Here is a 19824-nt window from a genome sequence, read left to right as displayed (position 1 = left end):
CCCCCCCCCCCCCCCCCAAAAAAAAAAACCCACCTGTAACACCACCACTCAAACCGCCGCAAACAAACCCACAACACCCATCGCCGCACCACGCCGTAACACACCACACACTCACCATCGCACCCCCCACTCTGTCCAAAGCCAAAAAGGGACCAAAACCCTCACCAAAAAATAAAAAACACCTCCCAAACAACATATAAACAAATACAAAACAACACAAAACCAAGTAAAAATTAGAATACCTGGACCACCACCAACGAACTCCTCCTTATGTCGCTTGGATCGCCTGGAAGAAGAACCAACCATGGAGCTTGTTGGCATGCACAGACTGAAGGCGTATGGTTTCGCAAGGAGAAATAAAGCCGGAGACGATTGGGATTCGCAGAGAGGAGAGAAACGGGAGACATAAACGGATGTGTAGAGCAATCACATAAGGAAACAACTTAAAAAAGAACACCTAATTTAAAATGGTAATAAATTAACAAAATTACAAAAAGACTTAACAGTCCCTCTCTATACCATAGTTACACAAAATGAACTAAAAACCCACATCAAATCTAAACCATTAAAAACAAACAATTGATGGCCACGATTTAATCTCACAATCTCATCTAAATGACGTGATCTCACTGGATCCAAATCCTAATAATTAATATAATATTTAAATATGTAAGTTTATATATATATATATATATATATAAAGAATATGTATTATTTTCAATATAATTAAAACGAGTATTTTCAGCTTGTGATAAAAATAGTAGTAAAGGTAAGTATTGTTATAAATAGTTATAATCAAAAAAAAATTGTACTAACAATTTTTATATTAAAATAAATTAAGTCTTATAAATGCGATATAAATGATGACTATTGATAAGTCAATAAAACTTAACTTAATTTTTTGGGGTTAAAAGTAACATAATTATAATAAGCTTCCTATGTTTAAACAAAAAACAAAAAAACTTACTGATGTTGTCGTATGTATTAATGTGATATAAATGACTATTGATAAGTATGTAGAACTTTTAACTCTTTTTTTTGTTAAAAGCTAAATAATATAATTATAATAAGCTTACTGTGTTCCAAAAAAAAAAAACTTAGTAATGTTGTCAAAAATAAAATATAGAGTTATGCAATAAATTTATAACATACAAATTCATAGGATATTCTTGTATATATGATTGAGATATCAATTATAGTTATATGTAAAATATCAATCTTGCAAACTCTTATTGATATTTTGAAATATTAATTTTTTCCCTATAAGATTGATTAGATCATGAAATTTTTTGCACTAAAATTCTTAAAGTACAGAGAATTTTACCACATACATAATAGATCAACTTATAATCTAATTAAATCATATAATTTTGGAATAAAACATTATAATTTGTGCTACGACAAATAAGGTTTGATTTAAGTAGAGATAAGATAATGTCTTCTTAGAATAATTATACTATAAAATTCATATTACGATTCAAAAGCATGATATCTTTCACTTTTTTTATATGGTTGAAACTTGAAAGAAACAAGGCAAACTAATGAAGCATTATTGTATTTTACTTCCTATTTATTAGGGAGTACCACAAAGAAGAAAATAGTTTTAATTTTAAAAAAAAAAGTCTCAAACATATTTTCTTGACCTATTGGAGCACAAAAAGTCACTATCACCTACACTAAGACTCAAACTAATAACCTCCCATATGGGAAAACAACTATTTCGCCATTTGAGCACAAGGTGCTTGATTGTGTAAACTAATATAAGAGTTAAATCATTTTTTGGTCCTAGACTTATAGTGCATTAGACAATTTTAGTCTGGATTTATTAATTTGACCACATTTTTCCATGACTTTGTTAAAAGTGGACAATTTTAGTCCAACGTTAGTCAACCCGTTTGTCAGCCGTGAAATGGAGGGGTATTTCCGTCCTTTTAGGTCCATGGCTTAATCAGCGTACGTTTGTTGGTCTCTTTAGTCAAAGCGAACACTGCCCACAGCCTTAGACAAACGAACAACACTCTCCGACCAAATCCACGAAACCATACCCAAATGTCGAAGCAATCCGAACCAAAATCAAACAAATTCGAATCGTAGGACGAAGTTAAACACCATTGTTGATCGTTGAAAGCTAGGGCTAAGGGCGTAAGGAAGATGGATCCTCTAGGAGAAGGCGACTACAATACCCTAGGTAAAATTCAATATTTGTTAAAGTTAAAGTTGTACCTTATGTCTTGAACATTCCCAGTACCTCCTACCCGGGTTTTCATTTGTCCAAGATGTTCTCAAAACCATTTCTTGACCGCATCCACAAACTTCAACCGAAATGCATTCTCCATACAAATAGCACTTCCTCCCAACAGTTGAAGAACCAGAACAGTTTGAGGATGCACCAAGAGAGCCTTCCATTGAATCTGCGAATGGTGAAGAAGATTGTTGCCTCTGATCTTTGCTTTGAGTGTTTTTTTGTAATGTGAGTCTGCAAATGGTGAAGGAGTTCGTTGCTCAGCTTTATTATACTGTTTGATTAAGCCATGGACCTAAAAGGACGAAAATACCCCTCCATTTCACGGCTGACAAACGGGTTGACTAACGTTGGACTAAAACTGTCCACTTTTAACAAAGTCAGGGCAAAATGTGGTCAAATTAATAAATCCGGACTAAAATTGTCTAATGCACTATAAATCTAGGACCAAAAAAGGATTTTACTCCTAATATAATTATTATAATAATAATTAAAAAAATACTTACTAATATTATCATCATCATTGTTGTTGTTGTTGAAAAGGCTATACAATTTTTTGTAATGAGTGGAGTTAAGAACAATAATAAGTTAAAACGAATAATCGTTTTCAAAGATGGTACATAAAGAGAAAAGCGAAAAATATAAGATAGTAACCTTGAAAATATTTTATTATTGTACAAGAAAGAAATAAAAATATACAAGTTATCAATGCATATAATTACACCAACATGTTTTATATTCACATTAGAACCTTACTAACATTGACTCTTATATATATATATAAAATATTAATAATAGATAATTAATAATTTAATCATATTTATTTTAATTCACATATAATTTTTTGGGATAAGGGCCAAATAAGCCCTTAAACCATTCCTGAAAGTGTAATTAAATCCTTGAATTAGAAAACGCTCCAATTAGATACATGAACTTCTTTTTTTTTTTTGAAAAAAGATACATGAACTTAGAAAAATGTAATTAACCTAATTTGACATGTTACGTTATTGTAGGTAAGTAGGTAACCTTCAAGTTAAAGGCAATTAGAATGACATATCTATATGTTTTGCTGATTTGGATGCCCAACCTTACTATAATAAAGCCACAACATTTTGGTAATTAAAATTATAAAATGTTTCCCACCCAATAAAAACGGCGTTGTTATCTCGTGCCTCGGCGGCGCTCGAGACATCGACGATGTCTCGCGGGCAAGTAACGCCCGAGAGAAGTGAACTCTCAAAGGAAGCTGGTCGCGCGGGACGATGTCTCGCGAACCTCTCTCACGACTTTCACGAGTGATGTCTCGTGGCTTTCAGGGATAGTGACATCTCACAGCGACGTTTCACTTCCACTGCGATAGTTCATAAGAATGACCTTTGGCATTATGGAATTAATCTAATTAACTCCTGTCATTATTTCTTATTAGTATTTTCCCCGTGCGGTGCACGGCTACAATTTAAAAAACTATTTTTATAATTAAATTTTTAATAAGGAAAAATGTATTATCAAAAGCCTAAAAATATATTAATAATAATAGTGTTATTTCTAATTATATTATTAACACTTTTGGAGAATAATATCAATAATAATTTTTTTATCAAAAAAACTAAGACAGAGCTAGCACACCCCTACCTAAGGGATTCTCCTATGAAAGCTAACGCCAATCCGATCACCATGAAGCACATCATGCAACTCCTTCGGGGCCTCAGACAAGATAGTGAACTCATTAAGATTCGAAAGGCTTTGCTTCGCAAGGGCATCAGCAAGCCTATTTTGTTCCCTGTACACGTACATGATTTGAACATTGGGGAAGCCCGCCTTTTTCCCGAAACATTTGGTGAGGATGTTGTTGTTATGACCTTGGACGTTAGAGTGACTCCGCAAAAGATCCACCGCCAACTTGCTAGAGTCGCAATCAATAATAAGATTGAGAATCCCCCTTCTAGACGCCATACCACATGCCTTGGAGCACCCCCCAAGCCTTAGTGTCTTGAATAGAGCACTGGCCGATATGATGCATGAAGCCTTCAATCTTTCGCGTCTCTCAATATGCCTCCATAGCCAGCGAGACCAGTGGTCTTGTATGAGTAAAAATTGTTAATCACCAGAAAATTCTTGTAAAGATAACTTTCAAAATGAAAAAAATACCTGAGAATTATGGAAAACTACTACTTTATACTTGATGACATCGCTCCCTTTCTTTTCAGGAACATCATATGTGTGAACTACTCCTAACATTGTAAGGTGAAATCTCATTACCAAGAAGTAGAGTGGATACATTTTGATGTGAGATTGGATGAAAATTGTGTATGCTGAAAACTAGTGGTGTTTGAGTATTAAACCAATACATGTATTTATATTTACGCAAACATCTTTATTCGAAATGTTTGCGTCCATGGGATAAACCATGTATATTTAATGAACCTGTTATATTTCCCTATTCTGAACTTCGTATGATCGTGGATACTTTGGAATTGCAAAGCAGATATATTTAAAGATTCATAATTACTGCAATTTAATTGCCAAAAATAATTATCTGTACGTAGGAACACCGATAGAATATATATGGCCCAAATATTACAAAGTTGATAAACGAAAAGGTTTGGCTTTTATATATAGGGATTAATGGACTGTTAGTGGGAAGTAAATAGGCGCTTAGTGGGTGGAGGTTACATATGGAGAATGAATGCTATATTCAATGCTATTTATCTTTTTCCTCTACTATATATTTCCAGGATGGGCATGAGCATTTTGTGACGTACAAGTGTCAAGGACATGAACCAAAAATCACTACGCAAAAGTGAATTTTCCACCTCGAAACTCCGCTCATCCTTCCTTTCTAGCCACCTGTGTTTATCCCACGTTCTCGTTCGCCGGGTCCCAAGTTTGTGTGCTCAAACGCAGGGATCGTAGTACGTTTTATCCTGGGAAACCTAGGCCGCAACGCTCCAGCACCCCGGGAGGCGGTAAATAAGGTTTTAAGGAGAGTGGCAACACGACTCGTGCTTACAACTACCCCAAAGACCATCATGTTCGTCCCCAAGAAGTTTCCAGGTTTATTTAACCTTGTGTGGTTTTATTTTCCTAGATTCATTTCTTTCTTATTTATTGTGGATTTTCTATTTTCTCCATTTTCTTGGGTTTTTTGAGAATTATTTCCAACATGTTTATTTTTAAATAAGTATTTCAAAGCCAAGCACATTGTGCTTAGATGACATGTATTGACTCTCACATATGGGAGCTTATGAGATCAAGCCTCAGTACGTTTGCAATTTTGTAAAAACGACAGTCTAAATACCTAGTCTAAAAATGATCGTTAATATAAATAAATACTACTTTTGGTAATAAATATTTATACATTTTAAATCATATTACTAAAGAAATACGATTTACCTTTAAAGTGAACAATTGTGATGTAGTCCAAAAAATGTTACGGGGTAGTTCCCGCTTCAATTTATTGGGTCATTTAAATGTATTATTTGTCAACAAATCCTCTCCAAGTAGTTAATATGATTTGAATGTAAGGAATCTTTGCATTGTAGAAAATAAAAGACAATATAACCAATGAAATTATATCTCTTTTTAAATTTGTTTATAATGAATAATTTTTATTGTAGAAAATAAAGACATATAACTAATGAAATTATATCTCTTTTTGATAATGAATAGTTTTTATTATAGAAAATAAATACAATATAACTAATTACATTATATCTCTTTTTAAATTTTTTGATAATAATGAATAATTTTTTTTAAATAAAGGCATGGTAAACATTGAATTCTAAATTAAAGAAATGCATATGTATTATTTTTTTGTTGTAGTTACTAATTTATTTCTATATATATATATATATATATATATATATACTAGTTTTATACGCGCATTGCGCGAATGGGTTAATGCCAATGTTTATATTTAAATAAATATTTGAAAGTATATCAATGCAAGATTATACAGGAAAAATTTATACATGGGTAATTGAATGTCGAATTTTTTTATTTAAATATCTAACTCAAAGTATATGAATCCAAGATAATATAGAAAATTCATTATAATTATTACTAAAATAAATGTTTGCAACCTTGTAAAATCGATAGTCTAAATATTTGGTCTAAAAATGATAATCTAAATAAATACTACTTTTAATTTGAATTTTTCTAAGTGGTTCTTAATTCTCTTTTGAGTAACATTGTCATTGTCTTCATCTTTACTATTTGTTCTCTTCCTTTTTGTTAGTTGTGTGCTTTTTGCAATTTGGATATTGTTGATAGTATAGATGACAACGTCATGAAATGAGATTATGATATAGGAGCTATGGACTTTCCTTTAGGTGTTTTGCTTGGGTTCATTTGGTTCAACCATTATTGTTGAATGAGTTATTGTGGATAAAGAAATCTTTAGTTTAAGGAAAAAAAATTAAATAAATTAATAAAATTTTGAAAATTTAAAATATTATGTATTCTAAAGATATTTAAAGGTAGTTTCTCGTTTCAATTTGCTGGGTAATGGGTTATTTGAGTACTTTCATTGTCAATAAATCCCTCAAGTAGTTAATATGATTGGTTTCAAACTATTCTTTTTTATTTTTTTTTCATAGTATTAAAGAAATACATATGTATCATTTTTTGGTGTAACTACTAATTTATTTAATTGAATAAGAGTAAAATAGAGTGATTCCGCTTCAATTTGTTGGGTTATTATTTGAGTACTCTCTTTGTCAAGTGTCAACCAATCCCCAAGTAGTTAATATAATTAGCTTCAAATTATTTTAAATTTCTTTTTCATAGTATTAATAAAATACTTGGTAAATAAATATATAACATTATTTTGTACTATAACTTTGATATTTAATTACAAGATATTGTAAAAATAAGATAATGGACAATTTAATGAATATCAATTGATAAATTTGAATGTAAAGAATCTTTGCATGAGAGAAAATAAAGACAATATAACTAATGAAATTATTTCTCTTATTTAATTTAATTTTTTGATAATGAATAATTTTTTCAAATGAAGATATTGTATACACATAATTCTAAATTAAAGAAATACATATTTATCATTTTTTGTTGTAGCTACTAATTTATTTAATTTAATAAGAGTAAAATAGAGTGAGAAACTTAATTATGTCAAATTTGATTGAGATGATGTTCGAACCTAAGACCTTTCTTATAGAAATTAATGGGTAAGTTAAAAGTTAACGGAATATTAACGCAGAAGAGAATATTTAACGGAAAACATAACGGATAATTTCCATGGTCGGGCTTCGAAGACGATTGGGCGAAGACCTATTCTCTTGGGTCACACTATTTTCGGGGAGTTGGTTAGGCTTACTACTTTAAATAAGCATTATTTGTTCTAGGGCTGTCAAAGTGGACCAAAGCCCGCGGGCTAGCCCGCACCCGCCCTGCGATTGGGCGGGTTAGGGTCATGAAAAAAATAGACCCGCAAAAATGCGGGCCTAATGGGACGGGCCAAAATTGACCCGCGGCCCGCAATAAAATATATATATATATATATATATTTAAAAAATAATATATATATATTCAAATGAAATATTGTTTTGTGGCCTGCAAACCCACCATATTTTTTAAATATATATATTATTTTTTAAATATATATATATATATATATATATATATATATATATATATATATATATATATATATATTCTCACAGTGTGAATATATATATATTCACACACTGTGAATATATATATATTACATTGTATTACTGTGAATATATATATTCATAGTAATACACTGTGAATGTATATTAAAAGAAAAAAAAAAAAGAAGAAGATGAAAAGCCCGCGGGGTGGGTTAGGATTACACAAATTCTGACCCGCGGGCCTAACGGGTCAGCCTGCAAAAGCCCGCTTGAAATTTGGCCCGCGGTGGGGCGGCCCGGCCCGCTTTGACACTACTAATTTGTTCTCATTGAGGACATCTTCATTTTCATCTTGTCTTATCACTATCTATCTTATAAGCACATTACATAAGTCATTAATACAAAACATTATCTTTCCTACTCAATATCTTGTCTTTACTATTTATTTCTTAATTATTGGTTTTAGTTAATTCGGGTCACCTGGGCTAATTAACTCCATCATTGATGCTTTCATTGAGAGCTTGACAAACAAGCTCGAACGTGCTTATAGAAATTAATGGGTAAGTTAAAAGTTAACGGAATATTAACGCAGAAGAGAATATTTAACGGAAAACATAACGGATAATCATAGAAGTAAAGTTAAATTAGGTAATCTCTATATAACGAAACAAAAAGAGTTCCAAAAAATCACAATGGACAAAAAGAAAAAGCACAAATAGCCTAAAAAATTCAGGAAAAATATAAAGAGAAAGAACACAAGAACACTTGAATAATGCTATAAAATTAAAGAGAAGGAGATTAAATACTTCAAAAGTACTCCTTAGGAAATTAAAGAATTCACTATTCATAATAAAAATACCTTTAAAATTATATATGATCTTTGGGATGCAAAATGAAAGCTAACAAAAAAAAAAAAACCTATAAAAAAGGGGTAATTAATGCACAGAAAAAATACACAAATATAACGAAACAAAAAGAACTCCATGGTATTCAAGAACACATTCAAACAAAAACGCAACGGACAAATATAACGAAACAAAAATAAACCAAAACTACACAAGAATACTTTGAAAAGAATTCACTATTCCTAATTGAAATTTACCTTTAAAAGTTGTTTATTGAATTTCAAACGATGAACGATAAAAAGAGAAAATTAATATATGGGGGAAAAACACACAAATATATCGAAACAAAAAGAACTCAAATACATTCAGGAACACATTAAAAGAAAAACAGAACGAACAAAATCAAAAGCAAAAATATAACGAAGCGTAAATAACCCGTAAATGCAGGGGAAAACATAAAAAGAAAAAACTAAAAACTACACAATAGCACTCGAAAAATGCTATAAATTAAAACAAATTAACTAAATATTTCATAAATACTCCTTAGAAAATAAAAACACATTGGGGAAAAATACACACGAATATAACGAAACGAAAAGAACTCCATGACATTCAAGAACACATTCAAATAAAACACACAAATATAACGAAACAAAAAGAACTCCAAAAAATTCAAAAACACATTGAATGAAAAACACAACGGACAAAAAGAAAAGGCACAAATATATAAAACAAAATTAACCCAAAAAAAAGCAGGAACATAAAGAGAAAGAACCAAAACCTACACAAGAACACTTGAATAATGCTATAAAATTAAATAAAGTCAACAATTCAAACTAAAAATATGCAAAAAGAAATCTAACAAAAAAATTACCTGTAAAATTGGGGTAATTAATGCATGCAAAAAATTTTTAAAAAAAATACACAAATATAACAAAATAAAAACAACTCCAAGATATTCAAGAATAAATTCAAAGAATACACACAAATATAACGAAACATAAAGAATTCCTACAAATTCAGGAACACATTGAATAAAAACACAACAAAAAGAAAATGCACAAATATATCAAAACAAAAATAACCCAAAAAATTCAGGGAAGACATAAAGAGAAAGAACTAAAAATTACACAAGAACACTTGAGTGCTATAAAATTAAATAAAACAGACTAAAATAAGCAAAACGAAACCTAATAAAAAAAAATAACCGGTATAAAATGGATAATTCATGCATGAGAAAAAATAAAAAATGCACAAATATAACAAAAACAAAACTCCAAAAGGAGTTATAGAGTTAAATGATGATAGCCCTATACATCAAATTCACACTTCAATGCATATAAAAAATCGCAATTGATCAAATTCACACTTCAATGCATATAAAACATCACAATTGATCAAATTCACAAAAGCATAGCTTTTTCTTTCTATTTACTATAATCAGCATTATAACAAAAAGCTATATACACATTTGAAGGTATGTTCTCATTGAGTTCAAAATAAATGGGTGATCTAACCTTATTTGCTCACACAAAAGTTCTTGTCCTTCTTGATTAATTTTTAATTTAAACTGTACGCAAGAGCAACATCCCATAGAAAGAGTCACCATGCCCAAACTTCTCCTACTAAGGAACCGCAAGAGCAACATCCCATAGAAAGAGTCACCATGCCCAAACTTCTCCTACTAAGGAACCACTATAGTGTTGATGTGGTAAAAATATCAAAAACTAAAAATATTATAGGAAAATATACTTTCTCTTTTTTTTTTTTAATTTGACAAAATCGAATCCATCCCTTCAATTTTGTCAAATTAAAATATCTTATGACTGTCATGAAAGATTATTTCTTAATAATTTTTAAGAAAAAATCTATCATGTGAATCGTAACAATGTTATATGCTTAAAATTGTAAGGGATGTGGTACATTTTATAATCTAACAAAATTGAAGGAATGGGTTCAATTTTGTCAAATTATATAATATATCACATCTCTTATAATTTTTAGTGTTCAACATTATAACGATGACTATGGAAGTGTCTTCCTAGTATTTAATATTAATAAAGAAAAAAAAAGAGTTATCTTAAATGATTATGGCCGCTATGTATTGCCATGTATATGGAGCCTGTAACAATATACAAATTCACACTTCAATGCATATGCATATAAAACATCACAATTTATCAAATTCACACAAGCATAGCTTTCTCTTTCTATTTACTATAATGCAGCGTCATAAGAAAAAGCTATATGCACATTTGAAGGTATGTTCTCATTGAGTTCAAAAAGAATAGGTGAACTAACCTTATTTGCTCACAAAAGGTCTCATCCTTCTTGATCTATCTTTAATTTAACTGTACGCAAGAACAACATCCAATAGAAAGAGTAACCATGCCCAAACTTCTCCTACTAAGGAACCACTTTAGTGTTGATATAAAAATATCAAAAACTAAAAATATAATAGGAAAATATACTCTCTTTTTTGTTAATTAGACAAAATCGAACCCATCCCTTCAATTTTGTCAAATTAAAATATCTTATGACTGTCATGAAAGATTATTTCTTAATAATTTTTAAGAAAAAATATATCATGTGAATCGTAACAAAGTTTGATGCTTAAAATTGTAAGGGATGTGTAAATTTTATAATCTAACAAAATTGAAGGAATGGGTTCAATTTTGTCAAATTATATAATATACCACATCTCTTATAATTTTTAGTGTTCAACATTGTTACGATGGCTATAAAAGTGTCTACCTAGTATTTAATATTAATAACAAAAAAACAAAAAAGAAGTGATATCTTAAATGATTATGGCCCTTATGTAAATGGAGCTTGCAACAATATACAAATTCACACTTCGATGCATATGCATATAAAACATCACAATTTATCAAATTCACAAAAGCATAGCTTTCTCTTTCTATTTACTACAGTGCAGCGTTATAACAAAAAGCTCTCATTGAGTTCAATAGGAATGAGTGAACTAACCTTATTTGCTCACAAAAGTTCTCGTTCTTCTTGATCAATCTTTAATTTAAAGTGTACGCAAGGCCAACATCCAATAGAAAGAGTCCCAATGCCCAAACTTCTCCTACTCAGGAACCACTTCAGTGTTGATGATAAAAATATGATAGGAAAAATATACTTTCTTTTTTTTTTCTTTTAATTTGACAAAATCGAACCCATCCCTTCAATTTTGTCAAATTAAAATATATCAATAATTTCTTATGACTGTCATGATAGATTATTTCTTAATAATTTTTAAGAAAAAATCTATCATGTGAATCGTAACAATGGTAGATGCTTAAAATTGTAAGGGATGCGGTACATTTTATAATCTAACAAAATTGAAAGAATGGGTTCAATTTTGTCAAATTATATAATATGCCACATCTCTTATAATTTTTAGTGTTCAACATTGTTACGATGGCTATGAAAATGTCTTCCTAGTATTTAATACTAATAACAAAAAAAAAACAAAAAAAAAAAAGAGTTATCTTAAATGATGATGGCCTTATCTTAAATGATGATGGCCCTATGTATTACCATGTGTAACCTGTATTAATAAGAAGGAACACATTACTGCCAAATTTATAAATTATAACATTTAGAAAGATATGACTTATGGAACAAGTCAAACCTCTGTCAGTTTGTCAAAATCAAAGTATCGATTTATAGAGCCTCTGCTTCCAACAAGCTAAGATGGTTGTGATTCAATTGGAACCCCCTGCAAGATAAGAAGCAGGAATTACCTGCAGATGTGTATGAGCAAGTACATGCCCTCCTGCAGGCTTCTTTGGATCTGATATGAAGACACCACCTCCTGGATCAGCAATTAGTGCACTCACAAATTAAAATGCATGTTTTAGCAATGTCTTGCAATTCTATTGCAGGATAACAAAGGAATGTGATCAAATGTTCTATTAGTAACATAAAAAATAAGGCTATGTCCTGATGAAAACTTAAACTGTGTCAGTTACTAAATTGGCATGCTCAAAATTTGCTTCAGACTAAATGGCTTACCTTGGTTGGTCATGTAAACAGCAACATTAAATTCCTCAGCAATTTTTGTCAATCTGGAGAGCATCTGAGCCAACTTTTGCTGGAAACAAAACATATCCAAACAGGCATCATACTCTGAAAGGATACAACATATAAAGATGCTACTGAATCATCTTAAGTTATATCTTTAGTACCTGGCGTTCTGCAAGTTCTCCTCTTCCTGTGAAATCTGAAAGGAGATAGTATGAGAAAAGATGACTTGGGAAAAACAACAAAAAAACAACGAAGGATAAAGAGGTATTTTAGGAGGTTGTAAATTCGAGTCGTGTGTTATCCACACTATCCTTAAAACCTTATTTGCTACCTTCCAAAAGTGCTAGGAGCGTTGTAGCCTAGGTTTCCCAGGATAAAACGAATTTCGATCTAATTATTGAGCACTCAATAAAATAGACCCGGCGAACTAGAAACAAAGGTAGAACACAATTTTATGTAGAGTATGGCTAAACAATACTCCTAAAATAAGAGTTGTCAGGAATTGGACAAAGAATAGTAATAATAGAATAAACCCAAGTAAGATTGTTTATTTCTATTATACTAACTATGCCTACTGCCGAAATGGAAAGGGGGGAACAAATGGTTTAAAGCTTTGGTTTTGAATTCTCTTTCTGTTGTGTGCTAATCTCCACGAATTGCACTCCCTTATATAGGGAAAGAAAGTCAGGCAAAACAAGGATTAGTGCACTAACCTAACTTACCCATTACAAACAATAATAATAAAAAAATTGAATATGGGCTGCTAACCAAACATAATGGGGCGGTAAATAATATATAAAAATAATAATATAACATTATTAAGATGAACAATAGGTACATTTTGAGAATCAATTTCTCATTCACCCATTTTCTACTTTATGAATACAAAATATTAATTTCTCCTANCCTACTCAGGAACCACTTCAGTGTTGATGATAAAAATATGATAGGAAAAATATACTTTCTTTTTTTTTTCTTTTAATTTGACAAAATCGAACCCATCCCTTCAATTTTGTCAAATTAAAATATATCAATAATTTCTTATGACTGTCATGATAGATTATTTCTTAATAATTTTTAAGAAAAAATCTATCATGTGAATCGTAACAATGGTAGATGCTTAAAATTGTAAGGGATGCGGTACATTTTATAATCTAACAAAATTGAAAGAATGGGTTCAATTTTGTCAAATTATATAATATGCCACATCTCTTATAATTTTTAGTGTTCAACATTGTTACGATGGCTATGAAAATGTCTTCCTAGTATTTAATACTAATAACAAAAAAAAAACAAAAAAAAAAAAGAGTTATCTTAAATGATGATGGCCTTATCTTAAATGATGATGGCCCTATGTATTACCATGTGTAACCTGTATTAATAAGAAGGAACACATTACTGCCAAATTTATAAATTATAACATTTAGAAAGATATGACTTATGGAACAAGTCAAACCTCTGTCAGTTTGTCAAAATCAAAGTATCGATTTATAGAGCCTCTGCTTCCAACAAGCTAAGATGGTTGTGATTCAATTGGAACCCCCTGCAAGATAAGAAGCAGGAATTACCTGCAGATGTGTATGAGCAAGTACATGCCCTCCTGCAGGCTTCTTTGGATCTGATATGAAGACACCACCTCCTGGATCAGCAATTAGTGCACTCACAAATTAAAATGCATGTTTTAGCAATGTCTTGCAATTCTATTGCAGGATAACAAAGGAATGTGATCAAATGTTCTATTAGTAACATAAAAAATAAGGCTATGTCCTGATGAAAACTTAAACTGTGTCAGTTACTAAATTGGCATGCTCAAAATTTGCTTCAGACTAAATGGCTTACCTTGGTTGGTCATGTAAACAGCAACATTAAATTCCTCAGCAATTTTTGTCAATCTGGAGAGCATCTGAGCCAACTTTTGCTGGAAACAAAACATATCCAAACAGGCATCATACTCTGAAAGGATACAACATATAAAGATGCTACTGAATCATCTTAAGTTATATCTTTAGTACCTGGCGTTCTGCAAGTTCTCCTCTTCCTGTGAAATCTGAAAGGAGATAGTATGAGAAAAGATGACTTGGGAAAAACAACAAAAAAACAACGAAGGATAAAGAGGTATTTTAGGAGGTTGTAAATTCGAGTCGTGTGTTATCCACACTATCCTTAAAACCTTATTTGCTACCTTCCAAAAGTGCTAGGAGCGTTGTAGCCTAGGTTTCCCAGGATAAAACGAATTTCGATCTAATTATTGAGCACTCAATAAAATAGACCCGGCGAACTAGAAACAAAGGTAGAACACAATTTTATGTAGAGTATGGCTAAACAATACTCCTAAAATAAGAGTTGTCAGGAATTGGACAAAGAATAGTAATAATAGAATAAACCCAAGTAAGATTGTTTATTTCTATTATACTAACTATGCCTACTGCCGAAATGGAAAGGGGGGAACAAATGGTTTAAAGCTTTGGTTTTGAATTCTCTTTCTGTTGTGTGCTAATCTCCACGAATTGCACTCCCTTATATAGGGAAAGAAAGTCAGGCAAAACAAGGATTAGTGCACTAACCTAACTTACCCATTACAAACAATAATAATAAAAAAATTGAATATGGGCTGCTAACCAAACATAATGGGGCGGTAAATAATATATAAAAATAATAATATAACATTATTAAGATGAACAATAGGTACATTTTGAGAATCAATTTCTCATTCACCCATTTTCTACTTTATGAATACAAAATATTAATTTCTCCTACGGAGTCAAATCCACTTTAACCCAATTAAATTGGAAGTGAATTTCCATATTTTATACCATAAAATAGTCACTTAAAATGCAATATTATCCAACAAAATCCACTTGAAACAATGCAATTACCGAATCAACAATCTGCATTTTCATTTGAAACGTATGAGCCAGCTATTACCAGTAATTACCTACATTAATGAAAATTTGAAAATTTTGACATCACCAGAAGCCTGAAAGGTTCTTCAGCCATTTTTGCTGCCAGACCAAGGAGTAGGTTGTATTGGTGCTCATATGTGTATGCACGAGCATAAATGATCTTGATGTATCATGGGAAATAAGATTGAATAACAAGAAAAGAATTCAGTATTGAAACCAATTTAGTTGGTGCAGAAGTAGATGAAGTTGTCAAACACGATTAGACAATAAAATAAACACAATAATTTGCTTTACATTGTCAAGAACAGCTCCGGCATCCATGCCAAATCTTTCAGCAATTGGCAGAATACGATCAGGTCGGCTACAAGTGCATATAGTTGAGGAAGGAGAAAATACTAAATGTACCATCTTAACTTTAATACCAAAAGAGACAAGTACAGAAACAATCAACCAGGATACAAAGTTTCTAAATCAAATAAAGATTTACATTTTAAGACACAAGCTGAGACTTCAATTTTGCTAGAAACTGCTAATGACTAAGAATGTTTATCAAAGCAAGAAACTAATACACACTAGAGGAGTGCTCAAAAATGGCCTTACATAGGTGTAGAGTGAGTAGAGAGTGCCTCCATTGAACCCATCTGGGGATGTTTCCTTCACAATAACACAGGTACACCTTCCTATATCAGCAGGCAAAGGCCTACAAAGCAATGACCTGAGGAAACAAAAAACACCCAATTTGTACATTTCCCACACATACAGAAAACTTGTCAATCTAGCTACAAAAAGAAAGAATCTCCTGTCCTATTAGGTAGACTAGGCCAAGAAGAAGCCGGGGCGGCCTCTGAAACAGAGAATGAGTCTCAATCAACCTTGCTTCGAGAATGAATCTTCAGCTGCTGCCTTTCTGCGGAGGCTGTTCTTTTCCTTCACCTCTTCTTTAGTGTCAGGGCTGATTACAATCACAGCTTCAGGCTTGATTGGCTTCACAGTAGCTCTCTTCTGAGCAGGACGCTTTCTAGGCACCTCCATTTGCAGCATCAAATCCACATTCACAGAACCAATACATTTCTGCAGCAAATCAAGAGATTAAGGCAGGGGACAAGTTCTTTAGAACTTCAGATTTACAGCAACAAAGCATGATGATGGGGTGGGGGGCATGGCATACAATAATTAATAATGGATCCTAAGCATCATTTAACACTATTAAATAGGGAAAGTATAGCCACCAATCTTGTTCTTGTAAGCTGCNCAATTAAATTGGAAGTGAATTTCCATATTTTATACCATAAAATAGTCACTTAAAATGCAATATTATCCAACAAAATCCACTTGAAACAATGCAATTACCGAATCAACAATCTGCATTTTCATTTGAAACGTATGAGCCAGCTATTACCAGTAATTACCTACATTAATGAAAATTTGAAAATTTTGACATCACCAGAAGCCTGAAAGGTTCTTCAGCCATTTTTGCTGCCAGACCAAGGAGTAGGTTGTATTGGTGCTCATATGTGTATGCACGAGCATAAATGATCTTGATGTATCATGGGAAATAAGATTGAATAACAAGAAAAGAATTCAGTATTGAAACCAATTTAGTTGGTGCAGAAGTAGATGAAGTTGTCAAACACGATTAGACAATAAAATAAACACAATAATTTGCTTTACATTGTCAAGAACAGCTCCGGCATCCATGCCAAATCTTTCAGCAATTGGCAGAATACGATCAGGTCGGCTACAAGTGCATATAGTTGAGGAAGGAGAAAATACTAAATGTACCATCTTAACTTTAATACCAAAAGAGACAAGTACAGAAACAATCAACCAGGATACAAAGTTTCTAAATCAAATAAAGATTTACATTTTAAGACACAAGCTGAGACTTCAATTTTGCTAGAAACTGCTAATGACTAAGAATGTTTATCAAAGCAAGAAACTAATACACACTAGAGGAGTGCTCAAAAATGGCCTTACATAGGTGTAGAGTGAGTAGAGAGTGCCTCCATTGAACCCATCTGGGGATGTTTCCTTCACAATAACACAGGTACACCTTCCTATATCAGCAGGCAAAGGCCTACAAAGCAATGACCTGAGGAAACAAAAAACACCCAATTTGTACATTTCCCACACATACAGAAAACTTGTCAATCTAGCTACAAAAAGAAAGAATCTCCTGTCCTATTAGGTAGACTAGGCCAAGAAGAAGCCGGGGCGGCCTCTGAAACAGAGAATGAGTCTCAATCAACCTTGCTTCGAGAATGAATCTTCAGCTGCTGCCTTTCTGCGGAGGCTGTTCTTTTCCTTCACCTCTTCTTTAGTGTCAGGGCTGATTACAATCACAGCTTCAGGCTTGATTGGCTTCACAGTAGCTCTCTTCTGAGCAGGACGCTTTCTAGGCACCTCCATTTGCAGCATCAAATCCACATTCACAGAACCAATACATTTCTGCAGCAAATCAAGAGATTAAGGCAGGGGACAAGTTCTTTAGAACTTCAGATTTACAGCAACAAAGCATGATGATGGGGTGGGGGGCATGGCATACAATAATTAATAATGGATCCTAAGCATCATTTAACACTATTAAATAGGGAAAGTATAGCCACCAATCTTGTTCTTGTAAGCTGCNTGTTTCTGAATTCTGATCTATAAGGACAAGAGTCTCTTATGAATTTTATCTTGATTACTCAAAATCAAATAAATTTACATCAAATTTGACTTCTAACAATCTTAGTTTTCATACATCAACTCAGAAACACAGTAGTAACTCATGAAAAGAAAGATTGAAAGAAACCCAATCAAGACACCAGTATGAAATAAATCAGACAAATTGAAAGAAACTCATTCCATTAGGTAACAAACACCAAAAATAAGAAGCTTTTTAACACAGAAAGTTTCTGATCTATAAGGACAAGAGTCCCTTATGAATTTTATCTTAAATTATTACTCCAAATCAAATAAATTTATGAATTTTATCTTAAATTATTACTCCAAATCAAATAAATTTACATAATTTATCTTAAATTATTACTCCAAATCAAATAAATTTACATAAAATTTGACTTCTAACAATCTTAGTTCAAATAAATTTACATAAAATTTGACTTCTAACAATCTTAGTTCTCATACATCAACTCAGAAACACATTAGTAACGCATGAAAAGAAAGATTGAAAGAACCCCAAAAATCGGAAAGGCAAGAAACGAGTCCCCAGCCCTGGATTAGGTGAAACGAGTCCAAAAATCGGAAAGGCAAGAAAATCAAGACGCAGAAATAACCTTTCTGGGTATCTAGCAGTCCCTCTCTCTCTCTCTGAGATCTTTCTCAATATGTAGGAACAAATGAACAAGCCCGATCAGATCCTCCTCCTTTCTCTGAGATCTTTCTCAATATGTAGGAACAAATGAACAAGCCCGATTAGATCCTCCTCCTTTCTCTGAGATCTTTCTCAATATGTAGAAACCCTCCTCCTGGTCCTCCTCTCTTTCAGATCTTTCTCAATTTGTAGAAACAAATGAACAAGCCGTTTAGAAAAGTTGAGATGGCGTCCCTTTTAAAGCTGTGAAATAGCACTTCAACGGTATGTTTTTGAAATCACAACCATCTAAGTTGTTATAACATGGACCAGGGTCCACCTTGCAAGGTGGACCCTTGTCCTAAACTTTTTTTTTTTTTTTGAAGATTGTCATAACTATTTTTTGTTTTTGTTTTTTTTTTCTTTTTTCAAATGCCTTAATTTCCTTTCTTTACCATTAGTTTACTTTCGGATATTTTAAAATTTGTTTATATGTAATTTTAGTTTTCATTGAATTTTTTCATTTGTGATTTTGTACTTATATTTTTTTAAATAACTTTTAGAGGTATTTTTTTAAAATATACCATTCTTTTACAATTTACATAGGTGTATTTTTTGAGTTTTTAGTCTTTTTTTTCCATTTATCAATTTAAATAGGTGTATTCTTTTATAATTTACATAGGTGTGGACCATAAATAAAAAGCACGGAGTACATTATTTATGTATTTAAAGTACATTATTTGATTACTAAAAGTACATTATTTTACATATTATCAAATAATGTATTTTTAATATATTAAAAATGTATATTGTATTCCTAGTTCATAACAAATTGTGCCCCCATTTATGGTGTGTGGTTGTAGGCTTTTAAAATTTATTGAATACATTT

At 31.8% G+C, this 19824-nt stretch overlaps 4 protein-coding genes and 1 long non-coding RNA gene across 5 annotated transcripts in view; all 5 read right to left on the bottom strand.

Annotated features, from left to right (window-relative positions):
* The window catches only part of LOC116026013, a 2736-nt gene extending 2224 nt beyond the window's left edge, over positions 1 to 512 (bottom strand). Inside the window, exon 1 of the long non-coding RNA XR_004099756.1 lies at positions 243 to 512. This is a non-coding gene — a long non-coding RNA (uncharacterized LOC116026013). The remainder of the gene's footprint in view (positions 1 to 242) is intronic.
* An 11704-nt stretch (positions 513 to 12216) lies between these two features.
* LOC116024209 (meiotic recombination protein DMC1 homolog) lies at positions 12217 to 13463 on the bottom strand. The gene is made up of 4 exons (XM_031265110.1): positions 13460 to 13463; positions 12899 to 12933; positions 12726 to 12804; positions 12217 to 12540 (listed from the first exon to the last, which is right to left on the bottom strand). The coding sequence occupies exons 1-4, from the start codon at positions 13461 to 13463 to the stop codon at positions 12416 to 12418; spliced, it is 243 nt and encodes an 80-aa protein (XP_031120970.1). The 3' UTR covers positions 12217 to 12415.
* Positions 13464 to 14067: 604 nt separating this feature from the next.
* LOC116024208 (meiotic recombination protein DMC1 homolog) lies at positions 14068 to 15314 on the bottom strand. Its single transcript, XM_031265109.1, has 4 exons — positions 15311 to 15314; positions 14750 to 14784; positions 14577 to 14655; positions 14068 to 14391 (listed from the first exon to the last, which is right to left on the bottom strand). The coding sequence occupies exons 1-4, from the start codon at positions 15312 to 15314 to the stop codon at positions 14267 to 14269; spliced, it is 243 nt and encodes an 80-aa protein (XP_031120969.1). The 3' UTR covers positions 14068 to 14266.
* Positions 15315 to 15577: 263 nt separating this feature from the next.
* LOC116024207 (meiotic recombination protein DMC1 homolog) lies at positions 15578 to 16885 on the bottom strand. The gene is made up of 5 exons (XM_031265108.1): positions 16513 to 16885; positions 16241 to 16355; positions 15935 to 16001; positions 15708 to 15800; positions 15578 to 15625 (listed from the first exon to the last, which is right to left on the bottom strand). Exons 2-5 carry the CDS (start codon positions 16279 to 16281, stop codon positions 15578 to 15580), a joined length of 249 nt encoding a protein of 82 aa, XP_031120968.1. The 5' UTR covers positions 16282 to 16355; positions 16513 to 16885.
* On the bottom strand, positions 16508 to 18262 carry LOC116024206 (meiotic recombination protein DMC1 homolog). The gene is made up of 6 exons (XM_031265107.1): positions 17890 to 18262; positions 17618 to 17732; positions 17312 to 17378; positions 17085 to 17177; positions 16973 to 17002; positions 16508 to 16711 (listed from the first exon to the last, which is right to left on the bottom strand). The coding sequence occupies exons 2-6, from the start codon at positions 17656 to 17658 to the stop codon at positions 16508 to 16510; spliced, it is 435 nt and encodes a 144-aa protein (XP_031120967.1). The 5' UTR covers positions 17659 to 17732; positions 17890 to 18262.
* Between the last annotated feature and the right edge of the window lie 1562 nt (positions 18263 to 19824).

This window comes from Ipomoea triloba, chromosome 7, assembly GCF_003576645.1.
Source record: "Ipomoea triloba cultivar NCNSP0323 chromosome 7, ASM357664v1".
Lineage (NCBI taxonomy): Eukaryota > Viridiplantae > Streptophyta > Magnoliopsida > Solanales > Convolvulaceae > Ipomoea > Ipomoea triloba.
This window is presented reverse-complemented; position numbering and strand designations above follow the sequence as displayed.

What these genes read in the sequence shown, in the direction of transcription:
- LOC116024207 (XM_031265108.1), bottom strand. Translation starts at nt 16,281, where the DNA reads ATGGGTTCAATGGAGGCACTCTCTACTCACTCTACACCTAT. An exon ending in TCTACTCACTCTACACCTAT is followed by an intron (nt 16,002 to 16,240) that starts GTAAGGCCATTT and finishes ATGCACTTGTAG; the next exon opens with CCGACCTGATCGTATTCTGC. An exon ending in AAGAACCTTTCAGGCTTCTG is followed by an intron (nt 15,626 to 15,707) that starts GTGATGTCAAAA and finishes ATGAAAATGCAG; the next exon opens with ATTGTTGATTCGGTAATTGC.
- LOC116024209 (XM_031265110.1), bottom strand. An exon ending in GAGAACTTGCAGAACGCCAG is followed by an intron (nt 12,805 to 12,898) that starts GTACTAAAGATA and finishes TTTTGTTTCCAG; the next exon opens with CAAAAGTTGGCTCAGATGCT. An exon ending in TGTTTACATGACCAACCAAG is followed by an intron (nt 12,541 to 12,725) that starts GTAAGCCATTTA and finishes TTGTGAGTGCAC; the next exon opens with TAATTGCTGATCCAGGAGGT.
- LOC116024206 (XM_031265107.1), bottom strand. Translation starts at nt 17,658, where the DNA reads ATGGGTTCAATGGAGGCACTCTCTACTCACTCTACACCTAT. An exon ending in TCTACTCACTCTACACCTAT is followed by an intron (nt 17,379 to 17,617) that starts GTAAGGCCATTT and finishes ATGCACTTGTAG; the next exon opens with CCGACCTGATCGTATTCTGC. An exon ending in CGGTAATTGCATTGTTTCAA is followed by an intron (nt 16,712 to 16,972) that starts GTGGATTTTGTT and finishes GATTTGCTGCAG; the next exon opens with AAATGTATTGGTTCTGTGAA.
- LOC116024208 (XM_031265109.1), bottom strand. An exon ending in GAGAACTTGCAGAACGCCAG is followed by an intron (nt 14,656 to 14,749) that starts GTACTAAAGATA and finishes TTTTGTTTCCAG; the next exon opens with CAAAAGTTGGCTCAGATGCT. An exon ending in TGTTTACATGACCAACCAAG is followed by an intron (nt 14,392 to 14,576) that starts GTAAGCCATTTA and finishes TTGTGAGTGCAC; the next exon opens with TAATTGCTGATCCAGGAGGT.